Genomic DNA, 27,690 nt, shown 5'->3' on the forward strand with positions numbered 1-27,690 from the left:
ACGATCTCCTATTCCACCCCCTCCGCCCCAGTTCCGGCCCCAGAAGATAAGACTTAAAAACGGAAGGTTTACATGATTTCGGGATTATTTAAAGACCAACTGTGGGTGTCTGTTTTTGCAAGGAGCGTATGAAGAAGAGAAGGGCGTAGAGATGATGTCTGAACAAAATTCTGCCTAAATTTCTTCTTCCCAACCGCCCCACACTAACCCAACCAGCTAAGCTAAAGGACTTTGGTGCTCTCTAGTGGCACTTTGAGAAAACGGCACAGCAAGGAAAAGTTGGCATCTGCGACTGTGTTTTGGTCTCAGCCGCCAATTGGGAGTCTCTCTTGTGGTACCCGGAGGGTAGGCTGGTTGCTTAGCAACGGCAATACGAACCGCTCATCACCTGCCGGGCCAGGTTGCAAACGCTTTCTATGCCAGGTGATGCGATGTAGCTTCAGAGCTGGGGCTCCGTTAAGCAGCTAGGGTTGCCAGCTTCTTTTTCTGACACAGCTCCTCTGCTTTTCACCCTGCCCTGCCCTGAGAAAAGCGTTGTCGATGGGCTTCGGTGATTTGAGATTCTGCTCACGGTGGTTTCGCAGGGGACGTTCCTGCTCATCTTTCGGAGTCGAAGGCCTGGATGTCTCCCCAAAGACCTCCCCAGGCTGGGGAAGGACAGCAGCTCAGCGACAGAGCACCTCCCTTGCGTGCAAAAGGTCCTGAGTTTGAATCCTGCCAGCGACTCCTGGTGTTGTTGTTGTTTAGTCATTTAGTCATGTCCGACTCTTCGTCACCCCCTGGCCCATAGCACCCCAGGCACTCCTGTCTTCCACTGCCTCCCGCAGTTTGGTCAGACTCATGCTGGCAGCTTCGAGAACACTGTCCCACCATCTCGTCCTCTTTCGTCCCCTTCTCCTTGTGCCCTCCATCTTTCCCAACTTCAGGGTCTTTTCCAGGGAGCTTTCTCTTCTCATGAGGTGGCCAAAGTATTGAAGCCTCAGCTTCAGGATCTGTCCTTCCAGTGAGCACTCAGGGCTGATTTCCCTAAGAATGGAGAGGTTTGATCTTCTTGCAGTCCATGGGACTCTCAAGAGTCTCCTCCAGCACCATAATTCAAAAACATCAATTCTTTGGCGATTAGCCTTCTTTATAGTCCAGCTTTCACTTCCATACATCACTACTGGGAAAACCATAGCTTTAACTATACGGACCTTTGTTGGCAAGGTGATGTCTCTACTTTTTAAGACGCTGTCTAGGTTTGTCATTGCTTTTCTCCCAAAAAGCAGGCGTCTTTTAATTTCATGGCTGCTGTCACCATCTGCGGTGATCATGGAGCCCAAGAAAGTAAAATCTCTCACTGCCTCCATTTCTTCCCCTTTTATTTGCCAGGAGGTGATGGGCCCAGTGGCCATGATCTTCGTTTTTTTGATGTTGAGCTTCAGACCATATTTTGCACTCTCCTCTTTCACCCCCATTAAAAGGTTCTTTAATTCCTCCTCACTTTCTGCCATCAATGTTGTGTCATCTGCATATCTGAGGTTGCTGATATTTCTTCCGGCGATCTTAATTCCAGCTTGGGATTCATCCAGCCCAGCCTTTTGCATGATGAATTCTGCATATAAGTTAAATAAGCAGCGAGACAATATACAGCCTTGTCGTACTCCTTTCCCAATTTTGAACCAATCAGTTGTTCCATATCCAGTTCTAACTGTAGCTTCTTGTCCCACATAGAGATTTCTCAGGAGGCAGATGAGGTGATCAGGCACTCCCATTTCTTTAAGAACTTGCCATAGTTTGCTAGGGATATACTGTCTGAAGCCCAGGAGAACCACTTCCGGTCAGTATTGACAAGACTGAACTAGATGACCAGTGGCCCGATTTGCTGCGTTACACATACCATAGGTACAAAGTGCACATGACGTCCCTCTGAGAATCCTGGGAACTGTAGTTTTACGCGTGCTGAGAATTGTAACTCTGCGAGGGGTAAACTGCGGTGCCCGGGATTCTTTGGGGGGAAGCCTGCACTTTAAATGTGAGTTGTATAAAGCACATTTAAAACACACAATGCGCTTTAAAACACACATAGTGATGCACTTTAAATACCTTCCTTAAAGGTAAAGGGACCCCTGACCAATAGGTACAGTTGTGACCGACTCTGGGGTTGCGGTGCTCATCTTGCTTTATTGGCTGAGGGAGCCAGTGTACAGCCAGCATGACTAAGCCGCTTCTGGTGAACCAGAGCAGCGCACGGAAACGCCGTTTACCTTCCCACTGGAGTGGTACCTATTTATCTACTTGCACTTTGACGTGCTTTCGAACTGCTAGGTTAGCAGGAGCAGGGACCAAGCAATGGGAGCTCACCCCGTTGCAGGGATTCGAACCACCAACCTTCTGATCGGCAAGCCCTAGGCTCTGTGGTTTAACCCACAGCTCCACCTGCGTCCTTCAAATACCTTCCTTATGTTCCTATAATTGCATCATTGGTTGTGAGGGAGTGGGAAAGGAAAATCCACCCCCATCCCCAATATATGGAGTTCTGAACTTCTTGGAGGAATATTACGTTGACTTCCTGGACTTCCTACAAGGAGCTCAGGGCAGCTGACCTAATTCTCCCCTGCTTTTAACCTCACAACCAGAGCCTTGTGTGACTGGCTCAAAGCCAGCTTCCTGGCTTTGTGGGAATTCGAGCCTCCGTCTCCTCCGTCTTGGCCCAACACCCTAGGCTGCCCCGGTTTTGAACAAATCCACACTTTTTCAGGAAACTGAGAGCTTTTCTGAGCATGCGCTGACTGCCTCTTCATCACCCCGGAGCCTCTCAGCGGCAGAAAAATGTGGCTTCCTAGACACTTATAGGGTGCGGCTTGCAAACCTGAGTCCCAATAATTCAGACTCAGTTCGAAAAATGAGAACACAGGGAAGAATGGCAGATGAAATTGATGGACTATATGGAAATGGCGGAAATGACTGGCAGAATCCGAGACCAGGGAGAAGAGTCGATGATGGAAGAAGATTGGGAAAAATTTAAAGCTTATCTACAAAAACATTGTAAAATTAATGAATGTTAGATGAATATTGGAATGAAATTATAAAGTTTTAGCAGAAGTGTTATTAAGAATTATATGAACATTAAGTGTTAATGTGTTAAATTGGGAAATTGAAAATTAAATTATGTTATGATAAATTATAGACTAAATTGAAGAAGAGGGAAAGGATTTGTTGAACCAGATAATTTGAACCAGAATACAAAAAAGGGAGGTGTGAGGAAGTCAAGGAAATAAGCTAATGAAAGATCTGGATACAAAAATTTGGATTTGTGTTTTTGTATTTCTTTTTCTTATGTTGTATTGTTGTATTGTATTTTTTCTTTTTTTATTCTTCTGTTGTTGATGTATTGTTTGTTGAATTTGTGTATTGTTTTTCTTTTTCTGTTTCTCTTTTATAAGCACAAAATATTTAATAAATTTTTATTTAAAAAAAGAAAGAAAAATGAGAACACAAAACCTCCAAGTGTTCCTATTTTCCAGAGACAGTCCCGGATTTACAGAAACCATCCCAGTTTCTGATTTGATCCCAGAATGTCCTGCTAAAGAGAAAAGTAACTGTTAAGTTGTGGGTGAACATATCAGACGCCACAGCGATTCTTCAAACAGCTCTTGTTTATTCACAGGCCAGAACAGAACTGAAGTGTTCAGCCAACCTGCTTATATAGAGCTCCACTACAACGCAACAGTAACAACTTTCTGTAACTAGCCAACCACTGAACGTCACTTCCAATTCCTTATTTGCATATGTGGACCTGAGTGAAAACTACCTACAGTATCCCCCTGCTGGCCCAGGGTGAGAACTTCAGTACATAACAGTAACTATACAACCTGGATGGCGGCTAACAGATTGAGGTTGAATCCTGACAAGACAGAAGTACTGTTTTTTGGGGACAGGAGGCGGGCGGGTGTGGAGGATTCCCTGGTCCTGAATGGGGTAGCTGTGCCCCTGAAGGACCAGGTGCGCAGCCTGGGAGTCATTTTGGACTCACAGCTGTCCATGGAGGCACAGGTCAAATCTGTGTCCAGGGCAGCTGTTTATCAGCTCCATCTGGTACGCAGGATGAGACCCTACCTGCCCGCGGACTGTCTCACTAGAGTGGTGCATGCTCTAGTTATCTCCTGCTTGGACTACTGCAATGCGCTCTACGTGGGGCTACCTTTGAAGGTGACCCGGAAACTACAACTAATCCAGAATGCGGCAGCTAGACTGGTGACAGGGAGCAGCCGCCGAGACCATATAACACCGGTCTTGAAAGACCTACATTGGCTCCCAGTACGTTTCTGAGCACAATTCAAAGTGTTGGTACTGACCTTTAAAGCCCTAAACCGCCTCAAAGGCCCAGTATACCTGAAGGAGCATCTCCACCTCCATCGTTCTGCCCGGACGCTGAGATCCAGCACTGAGGGCCTTCTGGCGGTTCCCTCATTGAGAGAAGCAAAGCTACAGGGAACCAGGCAGAGGGCCTTCTCGGTAGTGGCGCCCACCCTGCGGAACGCCCTCCCACCAGATATCAAGGAAATAAACAACTATCTGACTTTTAGAAGGCATCTGAAGGCAGCCCTGTTCAGGGAAGTTTTTAACGTGTGATATTTTAGTGTATTCTTGGTTTCTAATTATTATTATTATTATTATTATTATTATTATTATTATTATTATTAAACATTTAGAAGACATCTGAAAGCAGCCCTATAGATTGACGTTTTTAACGTTTAATGTTTTATTATGTTTTTATATATGTTGGAAGCCACTCAGAGTGGCTGGGGCAACCCAGTGAGATGGCTGGGGTATAAATAATAAAATTATTGTTAATATTATGGTTATGATTATGGAATAGGACGTCCCTATTTTCATCGGGAAAATGTTGGAGGCTGTGAGAACGTCTAAGTCCTCTTTTTCCCCTTCATCATTTCAATCCTCCTCCTTCCTTCTCCCTTTCCCATGACAGGGTCTCGCCCTCCATTTACTCTGCCTGGGATCCCACACCCAAATCCTATACATCTCTCCCCCCGCTGCCCCATTCCTATGGCTACGAGCATCAGCCACACACCGCAGGCCATAGTGGTTGCCATGGCGATGGAGGTGGTGGCATCTTTCTGGCCTAGGTAAACAAGGCCTCTGCCCTCTCTTGGCCTTTTTGCAATCTCCCTCCCCACTCCATTCTTGGACTAGGAGATGGATGGGGAACCAGGGGGGCGAATAATTTGGGACGGAAGGGGTTAGCTGTCTGCAAGGATTCAGGACAGGCAAAAGTCTTGAGGCAGGTTTTCGGCCGCAAGAATACAATTGGCACAAAAACGGAAGCAAGAAGAATTACCGACGAAAGAAGAACGGCAAATGAAATTAATGGACTATGCAGAATTGGATAAACTAACGGGGAGGATTCGAAACCTGCGGAACCAGAGATTCTTAGAAGACTTCAGTAAATATTTGAAAAGCAATTGTAACCAACAGATTACACTAGTAGGACTGCGAGAAGTTCTGTAAGGAGGATTATATGAAATATTGCAAAGATGACTATGAAGAGAATTATTAGTTAATGATAATTAAAAGTAATAGAGAAATTGAGAAATGCAGAATAAGTGATAAAGAACGGAAAATCTTCAGGGGTTGTTGACGGAAGTCTAAAATATTGTATAAGATAAGAAGTTATGTTAAATGACTGTTGGAAATGATATGTTAAAAATATAATTAAAATGTGTATGTGTGTGTGTGTATATATATAAATGTGTGTGTGTGTGTGTGTGTACTTGAGGCAGGTTTCGAAACTGTTCCCAAATTCGAAACCCAGTGTATCACTAAAATATATTTTTTGAAATATATATGAATCTGGGTGAATACCAGCAATGTCGCAATTGCGGGGGGAGAAATTGAGAAGGCGTTTAACCAGAATTTCTCAAGACATATCTCGGGCATCTCAAGATTAATTGGCGAGGTCACCTCACCGTGAGGAAAAGGATGTCGTAGAGTTTTGAAAAGGTACGAAAAAGGGCAACCAAAACGGTCAATACTTTTTTGAGGCTCTCCTATGAGGAAAGATTGCAGCATTTGGGACTTTTTCACAGAGAGAAAAGGTGCGTAAGAGGCGATACGGTAAGAAATTTGTGAGATTGTGCAGGGCACGGGAAAATTGGGCAGAGAAAACGTTTTCTCCCTCTTTCGTAAGACCAGAACTCGTGAGAAACCCAGCGAAACTGAATGTCAGAAGATTTGGGGCAGATAAAAGAAAGCACATCTTCATGTAGTTAAACTGCGGAACTCTCTCCCACAGGAAAAAAGCAGTGGCTACCAACTTCGAAAAAGAATCAGGCTGATCCATGGAGGATGGATGTCAACAATGGAGGAAAAGCCCATCCCTATCTTTTTTCCCCCAAATGCTTTTTATTGAGATTTAAGAACACCAACACCAACCAACAAAAACATTAAGTCTTATTACATATATCCTACTTTATGCTCCATAGAGCCGTTGACTTCCGTCCTTCCCTTCCGCAAGTTTTCTTATTCCAATCTATAATTCACAGTTTCATTGGTTAAAAATTACTCCGTGACATAAGATTTAATTCAACCCTGCCAACGTTTTCATATTTCTACAGTTCTCACTTATATAAACCATAAATTTACTCCATTCTTTTTGGTACTTCGTCGTCTCCTGACTGCGAATTCTGTGTGTCAATTTTGCCATTTCAGCGTATTCAACCAGCTTTATCTGCCATTCCCTTACAGTCGGAATCTCCTGTAACTTCCACTTTTGGGCTATCAAAACTCTAGCTGCAGTTGTTGCATACAGATATAATCTTTGGTCTGTCTTCTTAATATCTTCTCCCACCAAACCTAGCAGAAATTCTTCTAGCATTTTTGGAAAAGTATATTTAAACATTTTTTTAGCTCATTATAGATCGATTCCCAAAACTCTTTTATTTTGTTACATGACCACCACATGCGGTAAAAATCGCCGTTCTTTTCCTTGCAGGAAAAGCCCGTCCATATCAATGTTCCCCGGGCACTAGAAAGGTTTCCTCACATCTGGTTTAGCAGGCAAGTGCCAAAACATTCAGTTGTGCACTTAAGCTGCACAGAGACCATCGGTCCTTCTTCTCCCCTGCCTCTGAAGGTACCCAAAAGCCATGTCCCCGTAGGATGTTATATTTCATAGAATCATAGAGTTGGAAGAGACCACAAGGGCCATCGAGTCCAACCCCCTGCCAAGCAGGAAACACCATCAGAGCACTCCTGACATATGGTTGTCAAGCCTCTGCTTAAAGACCTCCAAAGAAGGAGACTCCACCACACTCCTTGGCAGCAAATTCCACTGTTGAACAGCTCTTACTGTCAGGAAGTTCTTCCTAATGTTTAGGTGGAATCTTCTTTCTTGTAGTTTGGATCCATTGCTCCGTGTCCGCTTCTCTGGAGCAGCAGAAAACAACCTTTCTCCCTCCTCTAGGTGACATCCTTTTATATATTTGAACATGGCTATCATATCACCCCTTAACCTCCTCTTCTCCAGGCTAAACATGCCCAGCTCCCTTAGCCGTTCCTCATAAGGCATCGTTTCCAGGCCTTTGACCATTTTGGTTGCCCTCCTCTGGACACGTTCCAGTTTGTCAGTGTCCTTCTTGAACTGTGGTGCCCAGAACTGGACACAGTACTCCAGGTGAGGTCTGACCAGAGCAGAATACAGTCAAAAATAAACCCTCAAGTTATTTGTCAAAAATAAACCCTCAAGTCTCCTATGACATCACGGGCACCGTCACAAGGCAAGATGGAGGGGCACTGAGTGCTGAGGGCAACAGGCACCCGCTTAGTGAGGAACTCCCAAGACCAGCCCAGATTGTGGCTGTAGGTTGAGAGGAGAAAAACTGGGCCGTCTTATGGGAGCGTGGCATCCTTTGCTCACGGTGCTTTCTGCATGTAGCTGCCCACCATGGCGGAGCGAGGGAGAAGGCTTCTTTTACTGGAACAGAGGAATCAGAACCTGGTGAGCATCCTTCGGAATAATAATAATAATAATAATAATGTTGCTGTTGTTTAGTTGTTTAGTCATGTCCGACTCTTCGTGACCCCCTGGACCAGAGCACGCCAGGCACTCCTGTCTTCCACTGCCTCCCGCAGTTTGGTCAAACTCATGCTGGTAGCTTCCAGAACACTGTCCAACCATCTCGTCCTCTGTCATCCCCTTCTCCTTGTGCCCTCCATCTTTCCCAACATCAGGGTCTTTTCCAGGGAGTCTTCTCTTCTCGTGAGGTGGCCAAAGTCTTGGAGCCTCAGCTTCAGGATCTGTCCTTCCAGTGAGCACTCAGGGCTGATTTCCTTCAAAATGGAGAGGTCTGATCTTCTTGCAGTCCTTGGGACTCTCAAGAGTCTCCTCCAGCACCATAATTCAAAAGCATCAATTCTTCGACGATCAGCCTTCTTTATGGTCCAGCTCTCACTTTCATAAATCACTACTGGGAAAACCATAGCTTTAACTATATGGACCTTTGTTGGCAAGGTGATGTCTCTGCTTTTTAAGATGCTGAATAATAATAATAATAATAATAATAATAATAATGTATTATTTGTACCCGCCCATCTGGCTGGGCTTCCCCAGCCACTCTGGGCGGCTTCCAAGAAAGATTAAAAATACATTACAATGTCACACATTAAAAACTTCCCTGTAGAGGGCTGCCTTCAGATGTCTTCTAAATGTCAGGTAGTTGTTTTTCTCTTTTGACATCTGGTGGGAGGGTGTTCCACAGGGCGGGCGCCACCACCGAGAAGGCCCTCTGCCTGGTTCCCTGTGGCTTTGCTTCTTGCAGTGAGGGAACCGCCAGAAGGTCCTCGGTGCTGGACCTCAGCGTCCGGGCAGAATGATGAGGGGGGGGGGAGACGCTCCTTCAAGCTTCTCAGCCTTCTAAGTCCTTTCTGGACATCCTTTTTAATGTGCAATTGGGGTGATTCGTGATGACCACAAGAACATAACGTTGCACGCCACCCCAGTCTCTGACCAGTGAGATATCTCCAGGGGTTTGAACACTCACCCAGAGTCCAGTTTCCTTGGAGGAAGGTCAGCGGAAACTGTGGCGACCTGAGGCTACAGGCTTTTATTTATTTACATTTTATTTTTATTCCTTTATATACAACCTAAGCATGAGAGGAGATATGATAGCCATTTTAAATATTATTATTATTATTATTATTATTATTATTATTATTATTATTTGTGGTTTGTTGTTGTTGTTGTTGCCCTATACCCACAGGTCTCAGGGCAGTTCACAGGATAAAATCACAATATAAAATCACAAAATACATAACCAAAATAAAAACAAGAACAACCCAATAGCAACGCCCCCCCCCCCTCAATTTTACGGAAGCAAAGACTGCTGCATATATGTTATTCAGCGTCATCCATCAAATCCAGGCAAATGCCAAGGGATGCCAATAGCCACATACAGTCATATATAAAAGGACGCTAAATATGGACATCAGGTTTCAGCAAAAGCTTGAGCATTCAAGGAATAATTGAGGGTATTCAATGTCAGCTTTATCAGCTGCACGTTTTGAAGGGAAATCTGGAAACAAATTTATTACAGCAAAGAATATATATATATATTTGAGAAGGGTGTTATGGGTTCTCATGTTTCCTCTCCTGTTCATTGTTTATTTTTTTTCAATTTTCCTACAGATGGAAAAGATCAGATCGCTTCAGAAGGCCAACGCAAACTTGCGGCAGATGGTGAGCACCGTAAAACAGCTCAGAGGGACAAGGGGAGAGATAAGGGGCCTTAAGGGACGCAGGTGGCGCTGTGGGTTAAACCACAGAGGCTAGGACTTGCCGATCAGAAGGTCGGTGGTTCAAATCCCCACGACGGGGTGATTTCCCGTTGCTCGGTCCCTGCTTCTGCCAACCTAGCAGTTCGAAAGCACGTCAAAGTGCAAGTAGATAAATAGGTACCGCTCCAGCGGGAAGGTAAACGGCGTTTCCATGTGCTGCTCTGGTTCGCCAAAAGCGGCTTAGTCATGCTGGCCACATGACCCGGAAGCTGTACGCCGGCTCCCTTGGCCAGTAAAGCAAGATGAGCGCTGCAACCCCGGAGTCGGCCACGACTGGACCTAATGGTCAGGGGTCCCTTTACCTTTAAGGGTCCTCTTGGCATACCATGAGTGGCAGATCTATAGCTTAGCAGTGGAACATTTGCTTTGCAAGCAGAATGTCACAGGTCTCATCCTGGCAGCATCTCTAGGCAAAGCTGGGAGAGAAGCCAGACTGTAACCCCAGAGATCTGTAGAGACAATACAGTACCTCTGGTTACATACGCTTCAGGTTACAGACTCAGCTAACCCAGATATAGTACCTCAGGTTAAGAACTTTGCTTCAGGATGAGAACAGAAATTGTGCTCCTGCGGCGCGGCGGCAGCAGGAGGTCCCATTAGCTAAAGTGGTGCTTCAGGTTAAGAACAGTTTCAGGTTAAGAACGGACCTCCGGAACGAATTAAGTACTTAACCTGAGGTACCACTGTACTGAGCCAGGTGGAGAAACAGTCAGACTTGGTACAAGTCTGCTTATGGCAGAGACATTGCTTCCTGTCACTTTCTGCCACTGGGGCACATAGGAGCCACATCCCAGGGGCCATAGGGGCTTCAGCCCCCAAAATAAAATATTTGAGGGGCCCGGGGGCCCGCAAAGTGGATGGGCAGCCCTATTAAAATAGTGTCTGTGCGTCATGTGATCGATTATGCACTGCGGAGCTTACCTGGGCCCCCCACAATACTTCATTCAAGTTGGCAGCCCTGCTGGGGCAGCACCTCTTTGGTTGTTCCTCATGGGAGCAGCCACCCAGACCATATGACACCGTCCTGAAAGACCTACATTGGCTCCCAGTAGGTTTCCGAGCACAATTCAAAGTGTTGGTGCTGACCTTGAAAGCCCTAAATGGCCTCAAAGACCCAGTATACCTGAAGGAGCGTCTCCACCCCCACCGTTCAGCCCGGACACTGAGGTCCAGCTCCGAGGGCCTTCTGGAGGTTGCCTCCCTGCGAGAAGTGAAGTTATAGGGAACAAGGCAGAGGGCCTTCTCAGTGGTGGCGCCCCTCCTGTGGAACGCCCTCCCGTCAGATGTCAAGGAAATAAACAACTATCTGGCTTCTAGAAGACACCTGAAGGCAGCAGTGTTTAAGGAAGTTTTTAATGTTTGATGTTTTATCACATTATTATTATTATTATTATTATTACTCTGTTGGGAGCCACCCAGAGTGGCTGAGATGGGCAGGGTATAAATGATAAATTATTATTACTATTACTATTATTATTCCTGGGTCGCTGTGTCCAGGGGAGGCTGGTCCATCGCGATGAAGAGGAAACACCAACCAACCTGCTTTCTTACTTACACCTCCATTCACTCAGGGTGGTTTTGCCCATCATTGGCTCTCTGGCTCCACCTCCACGCAGTGGCGTAGCGTGGGTTGTCAGCACCCGGGGCAAGGCAAGTAATTTGCGGGGCCCCCCCCCCGCTGCACTGTCCCTCCCCCAGATAGTCCCTCGCTCTCTCTCCGCACCGCATGCCTGGCACCCTCCCCTCCACAGTGGGCGGCGACCCGGCGGCTCGGATCGGATCCGCACAGCCAGCACTGCAGTGAGAGAGAGTGAGTGAGCCAGGTAGGGGCAGAGAGCTGCGAGTGCGAGCACCACCCCCCCAGATGTTGCGCCCGGTGCGGCCGGCCCCCCTGCACCCCCCACGTTACGCCACTGCCTCCACGCTAGGGAAATAAGGAATGTTGGACTTGACTGTAGCAATGGATTACATCCCACATTATCACTGTCTACTAACCAAGTTCCTCTTCTCCCGACCTTTGCAGAATTCAAGGCTAAGGGAGGAAAATGAAGGTGAGACGTTTTGCTTCCCTGCAGGGCTGCGGTGGGAAAAAAACCGGATGGGCAGGGATGGGACCGACTTGTTTTGAGGACCAGACATGAAAAGACGCGTTGGTCCTGCAGTGGCGTCTTTCCCACAAAACCCATGGAGAGGTTTGGTTCACCAGCTGAGCGTCCTGACCAGGTCCTCCCCCTTCTCAACAAGTCATCCAGGGCCGGACTTAACTTGAAGTTATTTGCTAGGATTCTCCCAACTCAGTTCATTCCAAACTAGCTCTGGATTTAGTGGGAAACGGGAGCATCCCACCCACTGATGCTGTTGGGACTCCAACTCCCATCAGCCCCTGGTCAGTGGTCAAGGGAATGATGGGAGCTGTAGTCCAGCAATATTGGGAGAGCCGCTTGCTCCAGACAGATTCTTAGTTATTAGTCACCAATCTTGTCTTAGGAGAATTTGCCTTTTTTTTTACTATCTTTCCTTTCTCTCCTTCAGTTTTCAAGTCAACAGAAGAAATCTTACTTAGGTATTTCTGATTTACGTATTTGCTTGTTTATTGATGTGGGGCATTGTTATGTACTGAGTTGAATAGGATCCAAAATGCAGCAGTCTGACTGGTCCTAGAACAATAGGATCCAGAATGCAGCAGTCTGATTGGTCCTAGAACAATAGGACCCAGAATGCAGCAGTCTGATTGGTCCTAGAACAATAGGATCCAAAATGCAGCAGTCTGATTGGTCCTAGAACAATAGGATCCAAAATGCAGCAGTCTGATTGGTCCTAGAACAATAGGATTCAGAATGCAGCAGTCTGATTGGTCCACAGGAGCCACTCAGTCCAGCTCCAGGTGGAAGTGAATCCGCAACCTGATTGGCCTACAGGAGAATCCCGGAATTAGCCAATCACGTGGGGCCTATTGTGTAAATAACGTATATAAAGCAGACATTCTGGGGGAACTTCCATTCCTCCTCACCACTATGAGCTGAATAAAGAGCATGAAATCCACTCTCGACTCCCGAGTATATTTCAGGCATCAACATAAAAGCCACAATATATATAATCAAAATAAAAAAAACAGCCCAATAAAATATGCATATATTTAAAAATTCAAACTTATATGCTCTACAAATGCACTTTAAGGGTGGGGAACCATACATATGTTTATTGAAAATATTAACATGTCGCTTTTCTAGTCAAAAGATTGAAAGTGGTTAGGGATGAACTTTCAGGCGACGGTGTTAATCCTAAATGTGAGTGTCGGCTGCTCTTTTGCCATCTGTAAGCAGGTCAAGGAAAATAGCACCCACCCATTAAAGGCCTTGGATAATTCTTTTAAAAGAAGTGGGGTGGGGGAAGGAATAGGAGGAATTGTGCTTCAGTGGTAGAGCATTTGCTTTTATCCTGAAAATAAAGGTAAAGGTAAAGGGACCCCTGACCATTAGGTCCAGTCGTGACCGACTCTGGGGTTGCGGCGCTCATCTGGCTTTATTGGCCAAGGGAGCCGGCGTACAGCTTCCGGGTCATGTGGCCAGCATGACTAAGCCACTTCTGGCGAACCAGAGCAGCACACAGAAACGCCGTTTAGCTTCCCGCCAGAGTGGTACCTATTTATCTACTTGCACTTTGACGTGCTTTCGAACTGCTAGGTTGGCAGGAGCAGGGACCGAGCAATGGGAGCTCACCCCGTCGCGGGGATTCGAACCGTCGACCTTATGATTGGCAAGCCCTAGGCTCTGTGGTTTAACCCACAGCGCCACCCGCATCCCTTTATCCTGAAGAGTCCTGCCTAAATCCTCGGAGAGCCACTGCCAGCCAGTGAGGGCAGTATCAAGCTTGATGGATCAATGATCTGAACTCACACCTCTTTAACCCTGCTGCCAGCCAGTGAAAACATGGAGTGTTTGTCTTGCATTTATCCTGACTGGCTTGTGGGATATTTGCATATCTTCCTGTAAATGTGCTTATCAGACTTTTCAGTGCATTGCCCATCAATTTCCAGACCACAAAAAAATCTATTATTAGCATTATTAGTATTATTAGTAGTTTGCTGTTTTATAGGCACTTCCAATCTATCATTTATTTGCAGGAGTAATTCAGTCACATGCTAGTCTGCTTAGATTAAGTTAAAGCGCTCTAGCACAACAAATCCACTTCTTTTTTAAATGACGTTAAGAAAGAAAGAAGAAGGGATTGATGGGGAAACGAATTGGAAAGTGTGGGATGAACAAACGGCCAAAAAGAGGGGTGCCCTGTAAACACTCCACAAACAAGTCAAGGTAGATGTGGAGCAATTGTTCCTTGTGGTGTAACCGCCCCGTCAACAAATCGGAACAAATGCTCAAGAAAAACCAGATAGAATATACTGTATTTTTTGCTCTATAAGACTCACTTTTCCCCTCATAAAAAGTAAGGGGAATTGTGTGTGTGTCTTATGGAGCGAATGCAGGCTGCGCAGCTATCCCAGAAGCCAGAACAGCAAGAGGGATCGCTGCTTTCACTGCGCAGCGATCCCTCTTGCTGTTCTGGCTTCTGAGATTCAGAATATTTTTTTTCTTGTTTTCCTCCTCCAAAAACTAAGTGCGTCTGGTGGTCTGGTGCGTCTTAGAGAGCGAAAAATACGGTGACTTCCTTGTGAAGTTGGCGCAAGCAGACCAGGATGAATGTCTGGCGTAGGAGGTGCCCAAGTGCTTCAGATCAATTTGAAAGGTGGAAACCTAACGTTCTCGTATGCCCTTGAATACGGCCAGGAAAAATGCTGCCTTTTGCCCACCCACTCATCCGAAACCCCCGCCCTTCCTTGACTTTCAGAGACAACGACAAGATCAAGAAGAAAGTTCAACAGCTGAAGGAGCTTCAGGAATCTCTGGTGAGTCGTCCCTGGCACTGCCATTCTTCACACAGGACCCTGGGATCTTTATGCCAGGCGGGGAGGGAGGCCAACCAAAGACACAGAAGGGAACAGGCAGAAATATGACCCGTGGCCTCATCCCCGCTGGCAGCAGCGAAGAACAGAAATAAATCCCTGGGTGGCGTTCTAAGGCAAGCATGTGCATGTGAAATATACTCGGAGTCAAGTGTGGATTTCATGCTCTTTATTCAGCTCATAGTAGTGAGGAATGGAAGTTCCCCCAAAATGTCTGCTTTATATACATTATTTACACAATGGGCCCCACGTGACTGGCTAATTCTGGGATTCTCCTGTAGGCCAATCAGGTTGCGGATTCACTTCCACCTGGAGCTAGATTGGGTGGCTCCTGCGGACCAATCATACTGCTGCATTGTTCTAGGACCAATCAGACTGCTGCAATCTGAATCCTATTGTTCTAGGACCAATCAGACTGCTGCCTTTTGGATCCTATTGTTCTAGGACCATTCAGACTGCTGCCTTTTGGATCCGATTCAACTCAGGACATAACAAGGGCCCAACCCCCCTGCCTGAAATTCAGATAGGCTGCTGCCAGTAATCTGACTGTTTCGCTGGAATCTTCTTCAGCACAACCCATAGATTAGAAAAATGCACAAGGAGCAGTGGTCATAAGGATATGAGTGGCTACATATCCTTATGACCAGTGAAACAGTCAGATTATCTGGGATCACTGTCCTACGTTGTTATTCACTTACTACTTCCCTGAACGCCTAAAACGTTTTACCGCTTAGCCCACAGGATAGCATCTATTACTTTGCTTCAGCCATAGACTTATTATACTTTTACGGACTTTCAAAGATTGACAGGTGTGTGTTCATTTGATTTCAAATATATTAGAGAATTTACAAGTGTACAGTTTGTTTTTGTTGTACTAAAACATGTATACAGTGGTGCCCCGCAAGACGAATGCCTCGCAAGACGGAAAACCCGCTAGACGAAAGGGTTTTCCGTTTTGGAGGTGCTTCACAGAACAAATTTCCTATGGGCTTGCTTCGCAAGACGAAAAAGTCTTGCGAGTTCCTGCGATTATTTTTTCACTCCCCACCCCCTTTTTCTAAGGCACTAAACTGCTAATAGCCTTTTAGCAGCTAATCCGCTAATCCCTTAAGCCTTTAATAGCCGCTAATAGCCGCTAAACCGCTAATAGCGCTAATCCGCTAATGGGCTTGCTTCGCAAGACGAAAAAACCGCTAGACGAAGAGACTCGCGGAACGAATTCTTTTCGTCTTGCGAGGCACCACTGTATTATGCAATAAGAATTGCAGTGCTATCTAGTATACTGGTCATCGTGTTGCTTGTATTGTTTGTTGTGTTAAGTTTGCAACACAGGGGTTTGTTGTTCTGTAATGGTAGGGCACGCAGGTGGCGCTGTGGGTTGAACCACAGAGCCTAGGACTTGCCGATCAGAAGGTCGGTGGTTCGAATCCCCGCGACAGGGTGAGCTCAGTCCCCGCTCCTGCCAACCTAGCAGTTCAAAAGCACATCAAGTAGATAAATAGGTACTGCTCCGGCGGGAAGGTAAACGGCGTTTCTGTGCGCTGCTCTGGTTCGCCAGAAGCAACTTAGTCATGCTGGCCACATGACCCGGAAGCTGTACGCCGGCTCCCTCGGCCAATAAAGCGAGATGAGCGCCGCAACCCCAGAGTCGGCCACGACTGGACCTAATGGTCAGGGTTCCCTTTACCTTTACCTAATGGATGCACAACCTGACTGTCTGCAAGGGATTCCTACACGGCAAGGTTGATGTTGCCATCCGTCATGTCATGTTTGCAGACATCTTTGCAACGTGGAGTTGGTCTGCCAACGGGCCTGGGGCCTGAAGGCAACTCCTCGTAGAGTACTTCCAGAGACCCCCGAGCACCAATATTTCGGGACCCAAAGCCCCTTCTGCTTCCATAGTTGACGCCCCTGCTTCCAATGTAGTCCAGCAAAACACAGGTTCAAAACCCGTGTGGTGTTGCAGATACAGTGTTACCTCGGGTTACAAACACTTTGGGTTACAGACTCCGCTAACCCAGTAGCAATACCTAGGGTTCAGAACTTTACCTCAGGATGAGAACAGAAATCACGCGACGGCGGTGGCGGGAGGCCCCATTAGCTAAAGTGGTGCCTCAGGTTAAGAACAGTTTCAGATTAAGAACGGACCTCTAGAACGAATTAAGTTCATAACCTGAGGTACCCCTGTAGTTGTATTCCATCTCACCATGGAATATTTTTTTTAAAAAAAATATATTTATTAGAGGTTTAATAGTTACAGAAAAAAGAAAAAAGAAACAATAAAAATTTTAAGACAATACATTGAAAATAAAAAGAAAAACAAAGAACAATACAGCAAAACAACAAAACAACAAAAAAAGAAAAAGAAAAACATTTTAAAACACATCTAATATTTCCATATCTTTACCTTTCATTTACTTATTTCATCGACCTCCTCACACCTCCCTTTTTTGTATTCTAGTTCAATTAGCTATTTCAGCAAATCCTTTCCATCTTTCTCAATTTTTTGTTCTATAATTGCTATCTTAACACAATCTAACTTTAAATATTCCACTTTGTCCCATTAACAATCAGTTTTTGCTTAATTCTTTATAACATTTCTGCTAAAACCATATAACTTCATTCCAGCATTCTTCTAACATTCATTAATTTTGCAATATTTCTGTAAATATACTTTGAATTTTTTCCAATCTTCTTCCACCGACTCTTCTCCCTGGTCTCGGATTCTGCCAGTCATTTCCGCCAATATTGGAATATTTTTTGAGGTCTAAAATGGTCTAAAATAATAAACGGTGGCCCGGAAATCTTGGGTGTGGACCTGCCTCAATACAAACCTTTAAATATTTCACTCTCTGGAGTGATTTGGCTTCTACAAGCATTGACTACACTTAGCGGCCGTTTTTATGATCAACTCTTTCTCTCCTTCTTTACAGCAAGACGATATTTATGTTCTGGAAGAGCAGCTGTGTACGTAAGTCAATCGCGAGTCCTTGGCTTGAGGCTGCGTTTTCAACCCCCTCACCTCCCTTTCCTTTTAAGCAACCTGGTCTGAAATGACTCTTTTAAAAGACTGTTTTCTCATATGCTGTGAACTTGGGGCTAGGATGTGAGGAGACCAGGAATCACTGAGTGACGTTGAGCCAGTTGCTCTCTGCTAACCTAATCTAATCTAATCTACCTCACAGGGTTGTCGTTGGGATAAAATGGGGAGGGGGAGACCCGTGTAGACCTTGCTGGGCCTTTTGGTGGAAAGGCGGGGTAAAAATTTAATAAATTTATTTAACATAAACAAACATATGCAATAATGAATAAGATAATTTGGGGTTTCATTCGAAATGTTTGCTCAAGCCTTTTGGGTGGGCTGGGTTTTAAATTGCAAACGGTTTATTAAATACAGTGGTACCTCAGGTTACATACGCTTCAGGTTACAGACGCTTCAGGTTACAGACTCCGCTAACCAAGAAATAGTACCTCAGGTTAAGAACTTTGCTTCAGGATGAGAACAGAAATCGTGTTCCGGCGGCGCAGCAGCAGCAGAAGGCCCCATTAACTAAAGTGGTGCTTCAGGTTAAGAACAGTTTCAGGTTAATAACGGACCTCCGGAACGAATTAAGTTCTTAACCCGAGGTACCACTGTAAAGGGCTCAAAGCAAAATCTGTGTGATAGGCCACGATCCATGCCTGAATCGCATGCACATCATCGTTCCCCTTAATTTTGTTCTGGTGCGCATTTGTGTGTTTGCACGGGAGAATGTTCCGGAACTGGTAGCACGCGAAGGAAATGTTTTATTTTCGAATTCTTTTTTCTTTTTTTTTACCTGTGACATTTCAAAAATCATTTGGGAACCCCGGCCCTTCAAATCCCCCACGTGTGTGTGTGTGTGTGTGCACATACGCACCACACACACACACACACACACATACACACACACACACACACACAGGGGCAGGGCAGGGAAAACAGACTTGATTTTGAGATCTAATACAACCTGGCATCTGGACCTCAAATACAACTCGCATTTCCAAGGAGAAGGAAACGAAGAGGCGCCCACGGTTCAGTGATTTTCCTTATGCACTCCTTGGGTTAGCAGATGCTGAGGGGATGGAGAGAGAGAGGGAGAGAGAGAGAGAGAGAGAGAATGTCCCTGGAGTGAGAGGCAGTTGCCTAGTGACTATCAAAACAAAATGGAACTTATTTATAGCTTCAATTCAGGGATGGAGAGGGCGTTTCTGCGCCAGGAGTAGATTTAGTTTTCCATTTAAAATAGGGCTACCGTATGTCCGGAATATCCCGGACATTCGCCCGTTGAAAATGATGTCCGGGAAAACCCAGGAGCATGGCAGCCCATATCAAACTGTTGGGGTGGGGTTTTTTTGTTTTGTTTTTTGGCAATTTCCTTTAAAAATAGCTCCAAAACTTCATTTTTTTGCGGTGGGAGGGGAGGGGGGTAAAGATTTTGCAAAAGAAAGCTCCGCAACTTTTCCACTTTTTGAAATGTGGCAGCGCAGTTCAAAATATTCCTTATCCACTCTCCACCATATAAGGGCCCAGGACAGGTTATAACAATATAACGTATCAAAACAGATAAAACTGTTGCAATTATTAATATTTAAGAAAAGGAAATCCGTTCCTGCCAGAACAGAACAGTATACAGTGGTGCCTCGCAAGACGAAAAGAACCCGTTCCGCGAGTCTCTTCGTCTTGCGGGTTTTTTTGTCTTACGAAGCAAGCCCATTAGCGGATTAGCGCTATTAGTGCTAGTAGCGGTTTAGCGGCTATTAGCGGCTATTAAAGGCTTAAGGGATTAGCGGATTAGCTGCTAAAAGGCTATTAGCGGCTATTAAAGGCTTAAGGGATTAGCGGATTAGCTGCTAAAAGGCTATTAGCGGCTTAGATCAGCTGTTAAGCGGCTTAGCGATCAGCTGTTAAGCGGCTTAGCAATCAGCTGTTAAGTGGTTTAGGGGCTTGGGAAAAAGGGTGGGAGGGGAAAAAACCCAGGAATCGCAAGGCATTTTCGTCTTGCGAAGCAAGCCCATAGCAAATTCGTCCTGCGAAGCACCTCCAAAACGGAAAACCCTTTCGTCTAGCGGGTTTTCCGTCTTGCGAGGCATTCGTCTTGCGGGGCACCACTGTACATTTAGTGAAAGCAGCAGAGTGTGTGTGCTTTTGTGTGTCCCACACCCCACCCCGCAGAAAACAAAATGCCTTAACTGACCAGGATCAAGAGGTGTGCATTCACAGAAGCAGCAGAGCCGCACAGGGCGTTGCTGAAATTTTAAAAGCCCAAAGTCTGTCACTGTAAACAGGAGTTTCATAATTTGGGAGCCAACACAAAGACCGACAAGAAAAGATGCCCACGAGATTCTATTGAAGGACCCATTTAAAGTGTTACCATACACAGAAACCAAACTTAGATTCACAAAATGTTTAGGGGTTATGTGTACCCCCGCGTCCCCCCAGAAAAAAGGCACCGGTGTAATGCGATCAATTATGTGGGCTGTGGCTTATCTTTTGTTGTTGTTTCCAGCACCAGAATTCAAAAGCATCCATTCTTTTGCGATCAGCCTTCTTTAAGGTCCAGCTCTCACTTCCATAAATCACTACTGGGAAAACCATGGCTTTAACTATACGGACCTTTGTTGGCAAGGTGATGTCTCTGCTTTTTAAGATGTTGTCTAGGTTTGTCATTGCTTTTCTCCCAAGAAGCAGGCGTCTTTTAATTTCATGACTGTTTATCTACCCCCCCCCCCCATATTTTATTCAAGTTGGCCCCCCTGGTATCATATCACGATAAACCGCCATGGCTTCTTCCCTGAAGAATTCTGGGAAGTGTAGTTCGTTAAGGGTGCTGCGAACTGCCTGGGGGCACTTGTTCTCCTCAGAGAGCTAAAATCCCCCAGATTTCCCCGCGAAAAGGGATTCATTGGGAAACCACTCTGGGAACGGTAATCAGAGTCTCGTAACAACTCTCAGCGCGCTTAACAAACTAATAGGTTATTGTATTTTAGTGTTTTATTGGAAGCCGCCCAGAGTGGCTGGGGGGACCCAGCCAGATGGGCGGGGTATAAATAATATATTATTATTATTATTATTATTATTATTATTATTATTATTAGGCCTGGGGGGGGGCGGATCCGGCCTAATCGCCTCCTCAATCCTGCCCTCAGACAGTCCGGGAATCAGTGTGTTTTTACACGAGTAGAATGTGCCCTTTTATTTAAAATGCATCTCTGGGTTATTTGTGGGGCATAGGAATTCGTTCATTCTTTTTTCAAAGTATAGTCCGGCCCCCCACATGGTCTGAGTGATGGTAGACTGGCCCATGGCTGAAAAAGTTTGCTGACCCCTGATCTATGGGGCAGTCCCTCCGCCCGCAAGAAAACATATCTCCCAAGTTCTCCCTGACAGGTGCAGTTCTCTCCTTCTCCTTACACCTCTGGTTTCCCAGCCAGAGGAAGTAATAGTGCCACTGCACTCTGCTGTGGTCAGACCTCACCTGGAGTACTGTGTCCAGTTCTGGGCACCACAGTTCAAGAAGGACACTGACAAACTGGAACATGTCCAGAGGAGGGCAACCAAAATGGTCAAAGGCCTGGAAACGATGCCTTATGAGGAACGGCTAAGGGAGCTGGGCATGTTTAACCTGGAGAAGAGGAGGTTAAGGGGTGATATGATAGCCATGTTCAAATATATAAAAGGATGTCACATAGAAGAGGGAGAAAGAGGGAGAAAGGTTGTTTTCTGCTGCTCCAGAGAAGCGGACACGGAGCAATGGATCCAAACTACAAGAAAGAAGATTCCACCTAAACATTAGGAAGAACTTCCTGACAGTAAGAGCTGTTTGACAGTGGAATTTGCTGCCAAGGAGTGTGGTGGAGTCTCCTTCTCTGGAGGTCTTTAAGCAGAGGCTTGACAACCATATGTCAGGAGTGCTCTGATGGTGTTTCCTGGACTCGATGGCCCTTGTGGTCTCTTCCAACTCTATGATTCTATGATTCTAACCCCTTCCTTGCGGCATTCTTATTCTCCCCCCTCCCCAATTTTCCCTTTCTCTGTAAGAACCCAACCCCCCCCGCTTCCAGCCTCACCCCACTCCTTTTCGGTCTCATTTGCTTTTTCACCCCATGGGCATAGCTAGGATTTTTCTTGCGAGGTCAGGCTTTTCATTTGGATAAGGGGGACAGAACCTCCGTTTACTATTGTAGCAGGAACCCCCCCCCCCCCCATCATTCAGTTTGTACAAACTTCACACACACACACACACTCACACATTACATACGCTACACTTCTGTTATAAATTCATAGAAAATCAACCATACATCGGATTTGCACTGTTCCACTTTTATTTTACTCCATGAAGGAAAGACTACAAAATGGGGAAGGTTTGATACAGGGCGCCATAATCCCTTCACCATCCCAGCACATCCACAGGAGCCCTGCCCAGTTGCTATGCCAACCCTGATGATCCCAGACAGAAGACAATCAAGATCACAAAGAACTTGCATATGGGAGTGGATTCAGCACGGACTGGAACAAAGGACAATGATCAGATCTTCCCTCAGGGGGCAGGAAACTGCGACTACCTTTTGTCTTCAGAAAATGACTCATGGGGAGGGGTAGAAGGGAACCAGCCAGGTGACAGGACACTCAGGTTACCACCACAACCCCTCCCTCAACCCCTCCTTTCTGTAATGTATGCATGATGTTTCTGGGGGTGGGCCTGACCTAGAGGATGGGAATTTCAAAAGTTTTTATAAGGTCTTGCGCACCATTTTTCTGTGTCTTTCCTCTCTCCTGCGAGTGAGGGGAACACCCTGTTGCAACAGTTCAATAAAGGCCAAGCCTACAGGCTGGTGATTTGCTCCAATTTACTCTGGTTGGTGTCTTTACTTTTTGTCCAAGGGAGCCCTCGGATTTTTCCGGTAACACTATGTATTTTTATTGATTGGGGGGGCAGCTGCCCCTCCCTGCCCTCCCCTGGCTACACCCGTGCCCCCCTCCAATCAAGTATATAAATAAAAATTCTTAGCTAACTGACCGATTGCATCGCAGATAACTCGGTTCTGTCCCCTCTGACATAAAGCCTCTCTCTCCCTCCCCCCTCCCTACATCCTGGCTATACCAACTGCACTGGCTCCCAGTGGAGCACAGGGTCAGGTTTAAGGTGCTGGTTTTGACCTTTAAAGCCCTATGTGGCCTAGGACCCTCATACCTACGGGACCGCCTCTCCTGGTATGCCCTGTGGAGGACCTTAAGGTCCGCAAATGACAACATTTTGAAGGTCCCAGGTCGCAAGGTGGTTAGATTGGTCTCAACTAGGGCCAGGGCCTTTTCAGTACTGGCCCCGACATGGTGGAACGCTCTGTCACAAGAGACCAGGGCCCTGCGGGACTTGACATCTTTCCGCAGGGCCTGCAAGACAGAGCTGTTCTGCCTGGCCTTTGGCTTGGACTCAGTCTGAACCTTATGTTTCCCTCCCCTTATGGTCTTGATTTATCAGCTACTTTAAAATGAGGCTGCATTTTAAATTGCATTTTAACCTGTATTTTAAATTGGTCCCCCCCCCTTTCCCCCCTATTATGTTTTTACTGTGATTTTATTAGTGTTAGCCGCTCTGAGCCCAGCTCTGGCCGGGGAGGGTGGAGTATAAATAAAAAATTATTATTATTATTATTATTATTATTATTATTATTATTATCCATGTTTAACCCTCATTTCCCGGACCAGATATGTGGGTCCTGTCCCCACACAAACTCTTGCCCCCCTTTGAACCCCTTCTTAACCAGCCTGACACTGCCCACATTTTCCTTCTTGGGGTATACAGTGGTACCTTGGGTTAAGAACTTAATTTGTTCCGGAGGTCCGTTCTTAACCTGAAACTGTTCTTAACCCGAAGCACCACTTTAGCTAACTGGGCCTCTCGCTGCCACTGCACCACCGCCGCACAATTTCTGTTCTCATCCTAAAGCAAAGTTCTTAACCCGAGGTACTATTTCTGGGTTAGTGAAGTCTGTAACCTGAAGCGTCTGTAATCTGAGGCAGGACATCCTCAATGGGACCAGCCTGTCCCCAAATTACTACTGACATTGAGCATCTCCTTCCCTCCTTTCCTGCCTGTCGCGAGGGATTGCTATGCTCTGGAGTCATTTCAGCACAAGGTAATAATAATAAACAAACAAAGGTAAAGGTAAAGGGACCCCTGACTGTTAGGTCCAGTCGTGGTCAACTCTGGGGTTGCGGCGCTCATCTCGCTTTACTGGCTTCCAGGTCACGTGGCCAGCATGACTAAGCCGCTTCTGGTGAACCAGAAGCCGTTTACCTTCCCACCGGAGCGGTACCTATTTATCTACTTGCGCTGGTGTGCTTTCGAACTGTTAGGTTGGCAGGAGCAGGGACCGAGCAACGGGAGCTCACCCCGTCGCAGGGATTCGAACCGCCAACCTTCTGATCGGCAAGTCCTAGGCTCTGTGGTTTAACCCACAGCACCACAAACAAACAAACAAACAACCCCCCACCTGACCTGTATTTTTTCTGAAGAAAGGTGGCAACTCTTGGGTGAATCGGGTTTAGTACAGTGGTGCCTCGCAAGACGAAAAGAATCCGTTCCGCGAGTCTCTTCGTCTAGCAGTTTTTTCGTCTTAGCGGTTTTTTCGTCTTGCGAAGCAACCCCATTAGCGGATTAGCGCTATTAGCGGTTTAGCGGCTATTAAAGGCTTAAGGGATTAGCGGATTAGCTGCTAAAAGGCTATTAGCAGCTTAGTGCCTTAGAAAAAGGGGGTGGGGAGCGAAAAAAAATCGCAAGAACTCGCAAGACATTTTCGTCCCATAGGAAATTTGTTCTGCGAAGCACCTCCAAAACGGAAAACCCTTTCGTCTAGTGGGTTTTCCGTCTTGCGAGGCATTCGTCTTGCGGGGCACCACTGTACTAATAAATTTGCACCTCTACTCTGGCCCTAGTTTTGCAGCTGACTTCTGTTCTCTCCAAATGTCCTCCCCCCCCCCCCAGGTTCCTGTACTTGCCAAGGGGAAAACAAAAGGTAAGGTTGTTTCATGCCTTCTGGTGTGACTTTATCGATTACACAAATAACGAGGCATATGGTAAAATGGTGCCTATAGTCTGGAGCATGGTTTGGAGTTCGTGAGGCACATCTTATTTTTCCTTTCCCCTTTCCTATAAATTCTAATCGCTACTGATCCAAAATACCAGCCACCAGTCTAAGGAACACATAGTAATAGACATCATTTCATATCAATAGCAACCGTAATAATTTTGGTATACACACCTTGACGCAATGTTGTTAACACATTCAGAAATGTTTGCTGTTTAATTTCTGTTCTGTTTCTGTTGAATTTCTATTTTTATTTCTAATTGTTGTTTAACCTCTGTTTCATGTAAACTGTCGTTACGTTGTACACTCCAGTGCAAAGATATATCTCAGTGCCACCGCGCTTAAAGTTGAAAACAGTTTAAAGATGAAAATAAATAAAACCTACGTTTTATAAGTAAGGCACTTTCTGTTGTAGCTGGACTTCCCCTATTCTCAAATCTCTTCTTCCTGTCCCAAACCAGTGTTTTTCCCTTTCCTGGATCACCCTGCACGTGATCCTAGCACATTTGTGGCGAGGGATTCCTTAGTGATTGTAACAGTGTGAAGGCTAAACTACAGGGCCCAGAATTCTCTGAGGGAAATAATGTGCTCAGAATGTGCTTTAAATTCAAATTTAGCACAATTCAAAGTGTTGGTGTTGACCTTTAAAGCCCTAAACGGCCTTGGTCCTGTATACCTGAAGGAGCGTCTCCACCCCCATCGTTCAGCCCGGACACTGAGATCCAGCACCGAGGGCCTCCCTGCGAGAAGTGAGGTTACAGGGAACCAGACAGAGGGCCTTCTCGGTAGTGGCGCCCACCCTGTGGAACACCCTCCCTTCAGATGTGAAGGAAATAAGCAGCTATCTTATCTTTAAAAGACATCTGAAGGCAGCCCTGTTTAGGGAAGTTTTTAATGTGTGACATTTTAGTGTATTTTTTGTCTCTGTGGAAGCCGCCCAGAGTGGCTGGGGAAACCCAGCCAGATGGGCGGGGTACAAATAAATTGTTGTTATTGTTGTTGTTGTTGTTGTTGTTGTTAAAGGTCTGACTTTGAGAACAGCTTTGCCTGGGACACAGATTCTGTTTCTCATAAGAGTTCCCTTGCTTGCAGTGTGGTGTAGTGGTTAAGAGCGGTGAACTCGTAATCTGGTGAACCGGGTTCGCTTGTTGTGGGAGAGGTCTCTGCTGCCTTGCGGCCGCCCCCAATCACCAGTCTAGCTGCCGCATTCTAGATTAGTTGTAGTTTCCAGGTCACCTTCAAAAGTAGCCCCATGTAGAGCGCATTGCAGTAGTCCAAGCGGGAGATAACTAGAGCATGCACCACTCTGGCGAGACAGTCTGCGGGCAGGTAGGGTCTCATCCTGCGTACCACATGGAGCTGGTAGACAGCTGCCCTGGGCACAGAATTGACCTGCGCCTCCATGGACAGCTGTGAGTCCAAAATGACTCCCAGGCTGCGTACCTGGTCCTTCAGGGGCACAGTTGCCCCATTCAGGACCAGGGAGTCCCCCACACCCACCCGCTCCCTGTCCCCCCAAAACAGTACTTCTGTCTTGTCAGGATTCAACCTCAACCTAGAATCATAGAATCATAGAAGAGTTGGAAGAGACCACAAGGGCCATCGAGTCCAACCCCCTGCCAAGCAGGAAACACCATCAGAGCACTCCTGACATATGGTTGTCAAGCCTCTGCTTAAAGACCTCCAAAGAAGGAGACTCCACCACACTCCTTGGCAGCAAATTCCACTCTCGAACAGCTCTTACTGTCAGGAAGTTCTTCCTAATGTTTAGGTGGAATCTTCTTTCTTGTAGTTTGGATCCATTGCTCCGTGTCCGCTTCTCTGGAGCAGCAGAAAACAACCTTTCTCCCTCCTCTAGGTGACATCCTTTTATATGTTTGAACATGGCTATCATATCACCCCTTAACCTCCTCTTCTCCAGGCTAAACATGCCCAGCTCCCTTAGCCGTTCCTCATAAGGCATCGTTTCCAGGCCTTTGACCATTTTGGTTGCCCTCCTCTGGACACGTTCCAGTTTGTCAGTGTCCTTCTTGAACTGTGGTGCCCAGAACTGGACACAGTACTCCAGGTGAGGTCTGACCAGAGCAGAATACAGTGGCACTATTACTTCCCTTGATCTAGATGCTATACTCCTATTGATGCAGCCCAGAATTGCATTGGCTTTTTTAGCTGCCGCGTCACACTGTTGGCTCATGTCAAGTTTGTGGTCAACCAAGACTCCTACTGTTAGCCACCATCCATCCTTTGGGAAAAGAAAAGGCTCAGGAGTAGACCCTACACAAATCCGGAGTCCCTAAGGCGGTTGGATGGCGCCTTGTAAGCCTCCTCCCAGCAATTCCTTCATCCCAGCTGGTGCCAAATGTCTTGCTCTGCTATCCTTCGGACCTCATCAGCGAGGCCCAGAGGCAGGGATCTTGCAGTCTGGCCTTTGCAGATTAAACCGTGGGGAATTGAAAGCGGTTGCTGCATCTTAATTAGCACGGATGGGGGCTAATCACTCCTTTCCTTTTCGTTTCTCCTCAGACGAGAAAACACCGAGCCACTGAGCCTGTGACGAGGTCAGAGCCAGCGGAGAGATCAACCCCAGCTCTTTGCCACTGCGGGGTGCAAACAGAAGCTTCTGGAATAAACTCTTGTCTTCTGTTTGCGATTTTTGGATTAGGAAGGGGGGCTCTGAAGTTCTGACGTGTGAGGCTACCCTTCTAAAGGTGGCATGGACAGTTTGCCCGACTGGAAGCAGAGCTCGCTGCCCCCACCCCCCGATCCCTGTCCAGTTTGAATCCTCT

General features: G+C 46.3%; 1 protein-coding gene across 10 annotated transcripts; it reads left to right on the forward strand.

Annotated features, from left to right (window-relative positions):
• The first annotated feature begins 420 nt into the window (after window positions 1-420).
• LOC310684775 (uncharacterized protein) lies at window positions 421-27,690 on the forward strand. Of its 10 annotated transcripts, XR_014514812.1 has the most exons (9): window positions 7,759-7,999; window positions 9,686-9,736; window positions 11,858-11,885; window positions 12,367-12,397; window positions 14,680-14,737; window positions 17,728-17,765; window positions 23,834-23,953; window positions 24,802-24,832; window positions 27,428-27,554. XR_014514812.1 is itself a non-coding variant. In XM_083456354.1 (8 exons), exons 2-8 carry the CDS (start codon window positions 9,686-9,688, stop codon window positions 27,587-27,589), a joined length of 399 nt encoding a protein of 132 aa, XP_083312480.1. In that variant the 5' UTR covers window positions 421-698; the 3' UTR covers window positions 27,590-27,685. The 10 variants fall into 10 exon arrangements, 9 of the variants coding, with proteins under 9 accessions (XP_083312480.1, XP_083312481.1, XP_083312479.1 ...); XM_083456354.1 differs by lacking the exons at window positions 7,759-7,999; window positions 23,834-23,953 and adding an exon at window positions 421-698 and having other exon boundaries at window positions 27,428-27,685; XM_083456355.1 differs by lacking the exons at window positions 7,759-7,999; window positions 23,834-23,953 and adding an exon at window positions 1,648-1,884 and having other exon boundaries at window positions 27,428-27,685.

This window comes from Podarcis tiliguerta (assembly GCF_965153285.1).
Source record: "Podarcis tiliguerta genome assembly, chromosome: 8".
Classification (NCBI taxonomy): Eukaryota; Metazoa; Chordata; class Lepidosauria; order Squamata; family Lacertidae; genus Podarcis; species Podarcis tiliguerta.